The sequence below is a fragment of the Electrona antarctica genome, assembly GCF_951216825.1.
Source record: "Electrona antarctica genome assembly, chromosome: 20".
Taxonomy (NCBI): Eukaryota; Metazoa; Chordata; class Actinopteri; order Myctophiformes; family Myctophidae; genus Electrona; species Electrona antarctica.
In genome coordinates this window covers 10,211,328-10,224,056 of record NC_136801.1, presented here as the reverse complement: position 1 = coordinate 10,224,056, position 12,729 = coordinate 10,211,328, and the positions used below count along the sequence as shown (strand labels likewise).

Sequence of the window (12,729 nt, the reverse complement as noted above, 5' to 3'; positions counted from 1 at the left end):
ACCATGGTCATTTTTTCTGCACAAAAAAAGCCAGTTGTGAAATCACATCCGGGTGTGATTTCATTACGTCAGATCAGAGCTGATCAGGCTATATAATACCTTACCTTATATAATACCTCACATCGGACGTCAGACATTACGTCAGACCACAGCTGATCGTGCTATATAAAACCTTACACCACTCAGTTCACACGGGTGTGATTTTTTGTATAATCAAAGACCTGCGTGCCCTATAATCCACGTCTGGCTTGAATAATACACTCTAGTCTATTATTGTAGTGTAACACTACAACAATAAGGTAGTACAATCAGGCCATTGAGGCAAACAAATATGGCTGTGTCAGTATACAAGCAGTATCAACAAACATACAAAGATATCTAGAACAACGTCCAGGACACAAACATTCATATCAGTTCTCGTTTTATTTTTTTCAGTTGAATCCAAGGTTGTAAAAATGATACACAGCTGAAATATCAGACACTCACATATTCTAAACATTGAGATAATCGGTGGCTCACTCGCCACCTTAAAAATAAAGCTTCCTTTTCCGTTTAGCACACCTGAATTTAATCATATCAAAACAGCATGGGGGGCATACCGGTCCCATTGTGATCTGTCACAAAACATATCTTTAAAAAATAAATCAAATGTTTAATGCAAACTACAGGAGATTTTACAGTTTGACACATTTTCTTTTCTCTCTGGCAAGAGACTCTAATAAGAAGGCAAGTAATCTCTGAGAAACTTGTTTCCAAAAACACTGATGTTATTGCTGTTTTTTAAGTACCCACACTGCATATGATTACAACAAGTTATATATATATATTCTTTAGCCACTGTGAGAAATAATAAATAATGAAGAAAAATCGCCCTATACTGTGATTGCACTTAATCCTCTAGACCCCCAAAACAGCTAACTAACTTACTGTTGGTCTAGTATAGTAATACCTGTCTGATTACAAGCCATTATACATATGTAATAATATAATTACGTTTGAACAAATCATAAAACAAAACTGGTATAGTGACAAAAGCACTACATACTATAATACAAAGGCAATCACAGATTGCAAGTTTTCAAGGCCAGAAGTAATAAAGTCCTGTTCTCTCCTTCAGTCAGCATATGTTCCCAAGCTATAGTGTCAGTTTGAAAATACCTTCAAAAAAGGGAAAATGTTTATAAACGGTGAATGGGGGAAAAGTTCTCTAAGGGAACTGTGGGCTTTCAACAAAAGATAGTCCCAAGCGATTCTGGGTATCTTCACCACTACTCTGATACCAGGACAAAAAAATCTGACTATGTGTCCATGATATCATCATGTCTACAGGGATCATCCACTTGGGAGCTGTTAATGATGATCCAATTGACCAATTCCAATCAAACGTCAATTCATTAATGCCTGACACTTCCACCATCCCACATATAGCTTTTTTAACATGACATGACATGACAGATGCAATATTTGTATTCACATTAGCAGTGAAGCCCTGCCAATACTGATTGTAACTTCTGTATCCCTTTCCTGTCTCTCTTCTGTATCCCTTTCCTGTCTCTCTTCATTGTCTACCAGAAGAAAAACTGATAACAGATAAACAAAAAATAATAATTCATTATCGTACAGTATGCCATTTCTTTTGTTTGTTTTTTTGGTTTGGGGTCAAGGATGGGCTTGTTTCAGCCAGTTAAGAAATAAATACTTCTTTTGGTTAGATTGGGAACATACAATACATCATCTGAGCCATAAAGATGACTGCTGAATACATTTCCATATGAGAGTGAAGACATTTTCACCGCCACAAAAAAATAAAATTTCCCTTTTGTGTTCATATCATATTTAGGCGAAAAACAAAAAACACAAAGAACATTGTAGCACCACCATTTGCCATGTCTTTTCTGCACGAGACAGAGACGCATCCACACAAAAGCACGCACACCTGCGCTCCCTTAACAGCAAGAAGCTAAATGGCTCACTTTTTCAATGTAAAAAGAAGAGGAAAATAAAAATAATCAAAATCAAGTTTGCACCAAAGAGCTGGAGTGGCCAACATGTCCTCCTGACTAGTGTGAAAGAAGTCCTCCTAATGTTACTGTAGTATAATACAAATGGGAGGGTTAGCTTGTTTGGCCACAAGGAGGTGCAGAAGACATGGCACATTAGGCATGGGGCATGTGTTCCTGACCTATATCTTTATGAGAATAAGAAGAAAAAAATAACTAAAAGTTAAAAACTAGGAGTCCTAGTTTCCTTCTTTTGTATTCTTCTCTCACTCTCTATAACGTGTACTTTCTTTCTTGTCTGTGGCTCCTCTTCTTTGCTTTCCTGTGTTCCACGCTGTCAGAACTGTCTTCAGTCGTTGTGAGGTTTCTCAACAGCGCCCTGGGGGAAGACAGGGAGACACTGGTGTTAATGACATGTCAATCACCAATCATCAGTCAGATGGTGATGAAATAAATGTACACTGTCGCTTACAAGGTCGCCAATTGCAACAACAGAAAAAAGAGAGATAGAGAATATATAATAAGAATATATGGGACTCCAGTATAAAAGCTAAACGTTCACTTATATTTTGCTACCTAGGACTAAAGAATACTTTGTGTGATGTCATTCATCCAATGCCCTTTTCATTTAATCCCATGAGCATAGTGCATACTGTTTTCATCTAGAAGGATTGACTAATGACATTTTTGAGTGAATGTTTTTGCTGTGGTGTTTATGAAATGACAACATCTCCAAAGGACAGAATTGGCATAATAAGAAAGGGAAGTGGGTTTTTAATCCAAATGCAATTCAGCATTTTATGCACTAGGGGAAGGAAGTACAACAGCACAAAATAACACACCCATTGCTACTTTGCTAGAGATATATAGCGTGAACTCAAATTACATCCAAAGTTTGTGTTTCAATCTGCACAAAACTTTTCAGCCACCCTTTTGTAACAAAATGTCACAATCTAATGTTCACTTAAGCCAGTACAATCATGTCAATTCATGCCTTACATCCTGATACAATGGAATGTACTTTTGTCTGCATTGCTTTGTATTGTATCGTGTCTGCATGTCAACTGTTGACTAATATGCCAAAGTTCAATGAAACATCAGTTTCTTTCTATGCCATCTCAGCTCCCACACATGAAACAGTAGAGAGAGAGAGAGATAGTAAGAGAGTAAGAGAGATAGAGCACAAGAACAAAAACAAAAACAGTGAGTGAGGGCATGTGCCAACATTCCAAGCCCCATCACAAACAAACAACAAGCATCAAATGACCCTCTGGTCAGTAGATGACTGGCTCTGTGTTCAGGGATCCACGGATATGACAAACAACGTCCCTTAATCTGCTTACACACTGTCGTCGAGTCAAACCGAGGGACTGGCAGTACTCTTAAACCTAATTTAGACCCCCAAACATACACAAAGAAACAGATTTTCAAGCTAACAACGTGTTAACTTGAAAGTCAGTTATTAGGCGCCGAGTGACACCGTTGTGCAAGAGGTTTTACTCTTCAGAAAGAATGAGGTGAGCCTTCTGGACAGATGATGCCTAATGAAGACATCAGCGCCTACTTGATGGGATAATTGTGAACTAAGGGGTCTTGTCAGAGTTGTTTAGACTCCCTCCTCTGTTGTGCTGATAAAATTAAAACAACATTTGAGATGACAACATACTGCACGCTGACACTTTCCTTCAGAATAGAGTGATCTCTTGAGTGAAAAGAAAATCACACCTACATAAAACTAGCTGCATGTTATTTGCTTTCAGTGCATATGTACAGTATTAAGTACAATAATCTCCTGAGTCCCTCCCTACACATGCAGAATTGTATTAATCACTGTCTTAAACCCTCTATTCCTTTAAATAAAACAGACCTGAGTTGCAGCTGTACTTTTTTCCATCTAAATCTCTTCGCCAAAAATAGCCAACCTAACTTACAAGCCATATATGAGAGCTTGTATGTAGATGTTCTATTTTTGGTGAATGTTCCCCCCAGAGTAAGGAATCTAAGGATGCTAGGGTTCAAGTGGCTACACATAGCAACATATGTAAACGGTACTACGACTTTACCATGGCAAGCTGGCGTCCAATGTTTCCAACTGTTACGCCTCCGGAGAAGAATATACAAGGCAGCCAGGAACGTACATACAGGAAATCTGGAGATGTGTATCTGAAAAAGAGAAAAAAAAACACAACCAATCACATTAATTCACAGTCCATTTCCCAATAAATTAACTGTGAAAAACATCTTCAAATAAGACACATCTGTCAAAGGAAAGGCAATGTCAGCACAATTTCATAACGCAGATCTCTAATGGAGGAGAGGAAGACCTTCATCTTGAAAAACAATGTTTCGCACCCCTTCTTTATCGAGCTCATTTAGTCAACACGAGCAGTGGGGGTCTTTTGAACACAGCGCTTTTCAAGGCCCCTAACTGAGGCAACAGTGCACGTCCTCCCAGCTGGGCGCTTTTGATCACAAGGGAGGAGTAAAAAGGTGTTTACTGTCCGTCTTTTATCATTCAGTTCCCCTTTGATGAGGTCACATGGTGGGAAACCCAGTAGCCTACTAAATAGTCCTAAGGATTGGCAATTTGGCATGATCAATTCACAGAACTTTAAGATTAATGCCAGGTCCAGATTATTAAAACATACATGATCAAAATAAAGGATCAACCGCAATCAAAAGATACATTTCAAAGCTTCTTTTTAATGCATAAGCAGCAGTCACAAACACACCTCAGACCTTCTGGCCTTCGTCAGCATTAAAAAACAACAACTTACATATACCATTGCATAGGTTCATACTCAAAGCTAGGAATGCCGATTCCACTAAATGCCAAAGGCATTTCTCCAGATCTACTGGCCAAGGCCTCAGAGTAAGACATAATGAAGGGAAAGAGAAAGTACAGTACTGTTGCAGAACAAGTTTCATTTGTTCAGAAGTGAAACTTTGGCAGACTCTGTACTCTGTACTATGTGGCCTTATCGTATCCTGATCCTGACATATAAAAGACAATATTGCAGGTATATAAAAGTGTGTTATTACTTATTACATACCGGTAACTAGTCTCTCAAGACAGATTGTTGACTCACGTCAACTAAAGAGGGGTTTGTTCTACTGCTATGCCACCAGAATGTGAAATGCCCGACCGACAGACATAATAAAAAATCACACTCGTGTGAAGTGAGTGGTGCAACGCCGTGTGGGGGTCCCCGGAACTTCCAGACCCACAGGAACGTGCCCAGAGTGCCAGCCCCGTTCCGGTGAGCCGCCCACGTCCGAAACGGTCGAGAAATGACAGAGTTATCGTGTGGGGGTTCCCGGAACATCCAGACCCCCGGGAACGGGAATAATCCCCCCCCCCCCCCAGAATGCAGTCTACTGAGATCTTGGTAGGTCAGTAGACGGCCACTGAGAGCATTCTGATTAAACAGGATTTTGTCCCTTTCAATGCATTGATGGCATTCGAAACGTGTGGTCTGTGACCGCACAAGTGAGTAGAGATTTGATGTTTTATGATGTTTATTTAGGTTTGGTTGAATTATGTTTCACTACAGTTGACACTAAGGGTTGCCCACCTGCTCCTGGCAGGTAAATAAAACATTTGGCAGGTTGAGTTTGCTTTCATCAGGTTGCCCGACCGGGAAAGTGCTTGTTTGAGAGGGGGATGTGACCGTCTACAAACACAACACAAGATATCTGTCTTAGTATAGTGTCTAAACACCTGAACATGGTCAGAGCGTTCTGTCTTCTGGTCTGAGGAATGTAAAATAAGGGCACTGTTGACAGTTTTACATCACACAGTTTTTTTTTTAAAGAAGAAAAAAAGTGTTAAAATTGAACTGTAATTCAAATGTATGACTTTACAATATAATAGTGGGCATGACCTTTGGTCAAGTAGATTAGTAGAACATGACAGATGGGCAAGTGTCTGAGTCCTTAGTGTCAACCCCTGCCTATGTTTAAGTCTAAATACTACTGATTCTATGTTATTTCCAAGTAGAACCACACACATTGAGACCCCTGTAAACTGTGCATATACAAGTAAAAAACTAAAAACTAAAGTGACTTTCTGACTCCCATGTCTTGATTGGCACCCCATATTGTTGGCTATTGGCTATTGTTGGCCTAAATCAATCCTTCACTACAGTAATCAATCAATCAAGCAATCATTGACTTACTGGTACACTCCATTGTAGACCAGCAGCTGTGTGATGACTGTAGCCAAGAAGGCAGTGGTGATGCCAAGGCCAAAGCCACTTCTTGACCGGTCAAACGTCCACCAGAGGCCCAGTGACAGGGCCGCAAGTGTTAGCGAAAGCTGGACATTGTTGGCAAAGTCTAGTTTCTGTGGTGTAAGGCAGTTAAGATGAATATGAGGGATAATGGCACAGGCAATATAGGTTAATCCTCCTGCTAATATTAGTTCAATTGTGTAAACACGTGATATAACTTAAAGAAAATGTCACACAGATTAAATAACTTAAAGAAAATGTCACAAAGACAACAGGGACAATAATGTTCCTTTAGCACGCTATTCAAAGTTTAGAACGAAACGGAGAGTTAAAAAGCAGATCTACTTCACATGTGGGGTGAGAAATTAAAAGGGACTGATTCATGCGTTAACATGAATCAATGGTCAAGAAGGATTATTTGTCACTACTCTACTACTATACAGACACAAGCAGCAAAATGGTAGTGCGTGAGCCTGGTGCTCATAAACACTGTGCAACATCAACCTGACAAAGGCCCGTGAGGCCAAAACGTTGTCTTTTTTTTGTCCGCTCTGTTGTCAATACATTATTTTGGGAGCTTTTAAAACGGTGTGCGGATCTGCTCTCTCCTTTCTCAGTTCTTTTTTTTAGATCCTGCACCCGTTGCAATTTGTGGATGTGCGTGCACCTCTTGACCACAACATCAATATCATCAACAACAATAGTAATAATAAAGCTAATAGAAATAAAGATTAGATAAGAAGGCGGGACACGTGCAGCGGCACCCGTTGCAATTTGTGGATGTGCGTGCACCTCTTGACCACAACATCAATATCATCAACAACAATAGTAATAATAAAGCTGATAAAAATAAAGATTAGATAAGAAGGCAGGACACGAGGTCCCATTAGTTTGTTGATAGCTAATAATTGACTTGGTGAAAGGATACAGCACTGGCATGGTTGATACCAACGAAGACGGCGATGCATCTCATGACACTGGCCCATTCTCTCTTGAACTTGTGGGGCTCTCCCAAGTGGCTGTCGATGCAGGGGTACAGCAAGCCAATAACGGCTGCAAGAAAAAGGACAAACATCATATAACAATTTATTTGTGCAAACTTATCCTAAACTGATAGCGCTGTGGAGAATTAGTTGAAAGGACAATCATTATATTCATAATAATAAACGCTTGTGAACAATCTCGCACGTACTGCTCCTATTAGGATTAGGTTAAATGCAGAGGACAAATGTCACATAATGTGAAAATGTACTGTGACAAAAACAAATCTCCATCTTTTATTTATACAGGTCTATAAATACCTGTACCAAAACATACATGTGTGGAATGAAGAAATGCCAGACAATCTGAACTATCCGGACTATTTGAATCATAATATCCTCTGTGCCAATGTATGCAGCATGCGGTGGGGGGGAGGGGCAGTTTAAGGGCTATATTATTTATTTCATAATAATAACTGACTTCCTTGTTTCCAGCACAGGCGGCACGAAAGCACCGCCCCCCTCTAGCTCACCCGTTATGAGAGCAACCAATGGGCAGAGCTGCTCGCCCTCTGACGCGTGCGGCTGTTGCACGGGGAGCCAATTGAATGGCGGGGAGCTCTCTCCCAGTATGGAGAGTTAATAATAGGCTCCCAGCACTCTCCCACAGTCAGGCCAGCAGCAGACAAACCACTATGGGCCGTTTACATAATGGATAACCACAACAAACGCGAATGTTTCCCAATCCGATTCTTTATCAAGCGATCGCGAAACGACTCATGGTGGTTATGTCATGTGATGTCTTTTATATGGCTCTGTGAATAAGTCATAACCCCCCCCCCCCCCCCCCATTGCATTCCATTGTCTAAAAAAAAGGGGAAAAACATCGCACTCAAACTGAAACTCAGACATTCATACAGTGGCTATAGTACACAACGTGTGATTTATTTATAGCGCCGTAATAACACTTCTTGACTTGATCAAAGGTCACATTAGCCCCTTTCGGAACCCTTTTTTGTAATAAAAAAAAGGGGTTCCAACGGGGGCTAAGAAGCTTATTAGCTCACATTAATCATAATCAATAACTCACCGGCGCCCGTCCCGCAGCAAGGTGGGATCCACCAGGCGGCCGAGAACAAAGTTGTCATCACCTCCTCGGGGAACAAAGTGACGTTCCTCTGGATCTGCAGCAAGTTGAGCACCAGCGCCAGGAACACGCCGACGGTGAACAGCACCAGCCCGCGTCGGATCAGGTTGGCCGTCCGCACGTCGTGCAGCAGAGATCCGTAGGCGTTGTGGAGCACCGACGTTATTATGGACATCATCTCCTCGGCTTTGGACGCGAACCACTTCGGCCCCGACTCCAACGAATTCTCGCTATTACTAGATTCCACTCGTCTTCTTGATGGCGCACAGCAAGAGCAACTCCAGCAGTGGTTCTCGAGTCTTGTTGGCATTTGGCACAGTTTGGGAGCTGGCAAAAGTCAACCACAAGTCATTTGCCATTTTAGGGACTAGAATTAACAACGTTGCAAGATTACAGAAACACACACAACGTTGCAAGATTACAGAAACACACACAACGTTGCAAGATTACAGAAACACACACAACGTTGCAAGATTACAGAAACACACATGGTGTGACGCATTCCTTTGGATTTGGGGTGTTTAACTGGTGATTGCAGACTATAGCTAATAATAGGCCTAATAATAACCAAGGTCTAACTGTACAAAGGCAAATGTTATGAAGTGATGTTGGGTTGTTGTTGTTATTATATTATTATTCATAATAATTATTATTATTACCTTGATATCCACGTCTCCACTGTCTGGCGCACTCCTCCACTCCTGTTCATTCGCGCTTTGCTTTGGAAAATGATGAAGCCCGAGACTCCGAGAGCCTTTTCCGCTGTGTTACAACAAGTGCTGCTATATCACGTTGTTGTTTGTTCACATCATCATCGTTGAGAGAGAAAGAGAGAGAGGGGAGGTTAGAAAAAAAGCTGCTATTCCATTCCAGAGCGCAGACCTCATGCCAGACACGGAGCTTCCTCTGCAGAAAACAATCACAGCTGTGTCGGGTGAGAATCGTCGGCCAATGGGAGCGCGGCGGCCGATATGACGTGACGCGCCACACACCGCCCCTTGGTTTGAGGACACCGTTAGTCAGACTAGTCACAGCGCAGCTGATCTGATGTTCTGCTCTGCCTACCTGGGAGGCTGGGACAGTGCAGTAGGACTGTCACTGTATACACATGCAGTAGGCCTACACACAACACCACCAGTTCATAAACAGTGTAGGTATAACAGGACACAGGACTTCTTACCTATAGGATCACAACAATGGAAACAACTTAGTCCCCTGGATGTTTTTGTGTTACCCTTTTATGGGCCTAAATGTCTGACTGTACATCGTGCTGTAAAATCTGTCTAATAAAGAATTCAATCAATCAATCAATCAATCAATCACGTTTTGTAAAGCAGTCATGGCCTTTCAAACCTTTTCACATCTGAAAAGATTTTTCTTTTTAAAATATCAGATCTATAAGCTCACAACGTGAGAGAGGACAGAAAAAAGTGATTTTGATGCTATATTAACTAATTTCGCTGGGGGCCCCCTGGAACCTCCCCAAGGACCCCTGGTGGTCCCTGGGCCATACTTTGAGAACCACTGACTTAAAGTAGAAACAAGACACGTTATGTAAAATAAATTATATAATTTACCTGTTTAGGCTATGTGATTAATTGTCTTGACCCAAAAACAAGACAGAGAAAAAAAATCCCCCGCACAAACTCAAGTGTTCCCTCTAAAACTGTAAAATTATATACCCTTATAATTTTAACCCTACAATGAGAGTCTCGATGCTTTGCAAGTCTTTTTAAAAAAACAATCTATAAGACTTGGGAAAGTTATTTTCCCAGTTAAGCAAAGATTCAGTATTCTAGGCTGCAGGGCTACGTATCATTTCTGAATTGCTGCAGTTTGTTGGCTGGGCTCCTTTAGGCTATATAGGCCTAGGCAAGTAGGCATGTTTTCATAATGGGGTTAGTGGCACAGCTGCAGGTAATGCAGTTGCACTGCCCTGGAAGGGCCTGCGAAATCCCTTGCGTCATGTTGTGGAGATAATGGGAATGGAAAGGTTCAATGGCTGGAAGTGTTCCAAGGACCAACAACAATATGGGAAAACTGTTTTGCAAGACCTTCTGTTTGTGACCCAGTGGCCTATCGCTCCACTACTGTACATTGTGATAAGAGTTTTCTATGCCCAACGAGTCAATGACAAAAAAAACATGCAGTAAAAAACATACATGTGAACCTCCAGATTCCTGTGCAACTCTGCACGTACACATAATACTTTATTAGTCAGAAATGTAAACAGCACAAGGTACAGTCAAGGCTAAAATGATAACACAAAAAGTCCTGGGGAATGGTTTCCAGTGTGGTGACTGGTCCTATCACTTCTAGGTATTCAATTCATCAACATAGTATGAAAAAATAACACCTGTGTGAACTGAGCGATGCAACTATAAATGTATTATTATAGTTAATTATACTGTACTGTGCTCTGTACTGTATTGTAGTGTACTGTGCGGGGGTCCCAAGGGGTCCCCAGAACATACACAAACGCGCCCAACGTGCCAGCCCGGTACCGGCGGGCCGCCCCGTGTCCGAAATGGTCGAGAGAAATGACAGAGTTACCAGGTGGGGGTCCCCGGGGGGTCCGTGTGGGGGTCCCCGGAACATGCAGAGCCCCAGGAACTAATGGAGCATAGATGGATTAAAAAATTGCAAACAGTAACACCCACTGGTCTAAATGAAAGAAGCTGATTATCAAACACCTACATAGTACACTCACACCAAATTCATTTTTATGTTCATCTTTTGGGACAGTGTCAGGGTATTCCACATTTTGGTGGCAGAGCAGAGAATTTCCCCATGTTTGTTCTATAGATGGGTGGTACCAGATCGTTCCCTTTAGTATTGTGGCTGTTGGTGTCACTCACTTTGGAGAAGTAGTAGTTACCGGTAGTCAGGTATGAGGGAGAGTATTGAGGGCACTGCCCCTTTGGTCTAAAATACCAATACCATTTTTACCAGACACCAGTCTTCTACCCTGAGCCATCCCAGACTAGCAAAGTGTGTTGGAATTAGGTGGGTAATGGGCTTTAGGCAGAGAAGTAGTGAAATTGATTGATTGAATGATTGATTGAATACTTTATTGGGTACTGAACCGGGATGGAGAGATGCCTGAAAGTGACGATGAGGGCATTGATCAAGAGGACGTCCCTCATTAACATACTTGGATTCCACGTATGTTAATGTGGGATGTCCTCTTGATCAATGCCAATTTGGTTTCCACATCACCAATTTGCTGGCTGGCAGTTCTTGATGTCTTTGGTAGTGTCCTGCTAGTCTCATTCTCCTAGCTGCTATTTTCTGGCTCACCCTTGGTATTCCCTCATACAGGATCTTGTTGGTAACATAACTACACTGTTGCTGATGTTACAAGAAGAAGTACATTCTGGTGTAGTGTAACGCCCGGGATTCGAACTCGGGCCTCCCGCGTGAAAGTCCAACATCTTAACCACTAGACCAAAGGGACATATTAGCCTTTTTTTGAGGCCATCAGGCAGAGGCTCTGAGCCACTCTGCTACACTCACCCCCCTTTTGACCTCCTCCCACGGGGAAACCCAATCCGGGTCACGGCACCAATGTAACGCCCGGGATTCGAACTCGGGCCTCCCGTGTGAAAGTCCAACATCTTGGACATCTTGGACCATCTTGGACCAGCTCAGTGGCCTTGTGGTTAGAGTGTCCGCCCTGAAACTGGGAGGTCGGGTTTCGATCCCCGGCCGGGTCATACCAAAGACTGTAAAAAATGGGACCCAATCTACTAACCAAATGATTCCCGAGCGCGGCGCACTCTGTGCCAAATCGTATGACTTTGACTTTGACTTTGAACCACTAGACCAAAGGGACATCCCTTTGGACCAGGGGAGATATTAGACTTTTTTTGAGGCCATCAGGCAGAGGCTCTGAGCCACTCTGCTACAGTAGCAGCACCCATCTAGAGACTTCTGCAGGGTTGGCTTCAGGGTGCAGCATTCAAAGCCATATAGAAGAACAGACTACCAATGCATAGAAGAAGCTGTGTTTGATTTGGAGTTCCAGAGCACGCACGCACGCACGCACGCACGCACGCACGCACGCACGCACGCACGCACACACACACACACACACACACACACACACACACACACACACACACACATCTCACCTAAGATTTTCTAAATTATACAGCTATATAACTCACAATGGGATATTCAGACAGACATCTCTCAGGAAAACTCACCTAAGCCAAACTGGATGAATATGAAATGGAGTCCCCCTCAGCCCCCCCCCCCCCCCCTCCCCCACCCCCCCAATAAACAAATAACTACCAAAACATAATTCATTCATTCATTATTTAATTAATCATATAACTCAGCCTGTCTAATATACAAAAAAAAGAAGA

At 42.2% G+C, this 12,729-nt stretch overlaps 1 protein-coding gene across 1 annotated transcript; it reads right to left on the bottom strand.

Annotated features, from left to right (window-relative positions):
- Positions 1–404: 404 nt before the first annotated feature.
- On the bottom strand, positions 405–9,231 carry insig1 (insulin induced gene 1). Its single transcript, XM_079490063.1, has 6 exons — positions 9,019–9,231; positions 8,303–8,686; positions 7,161–7,285; positions 6,179–6,345; positions 4,064–4,163; positions 405–2,379 (listed from the first exon to the last, which is right to left on the bottom strand). Exons 2-6 carry the CDS (start codon positions 8,667–8,669, stop codon positions 2,350–2,352), a joined length of 789 nt encoding a protein of 262 aa, XP_079346189.1. The 5' UTR covers positions 8,670–8,686; positions 9,019–9,231; the 3' UTR covers positions 405–2,349.
- Positions 9,232–12,729: the final 3,498 nt, after the last annotated feature.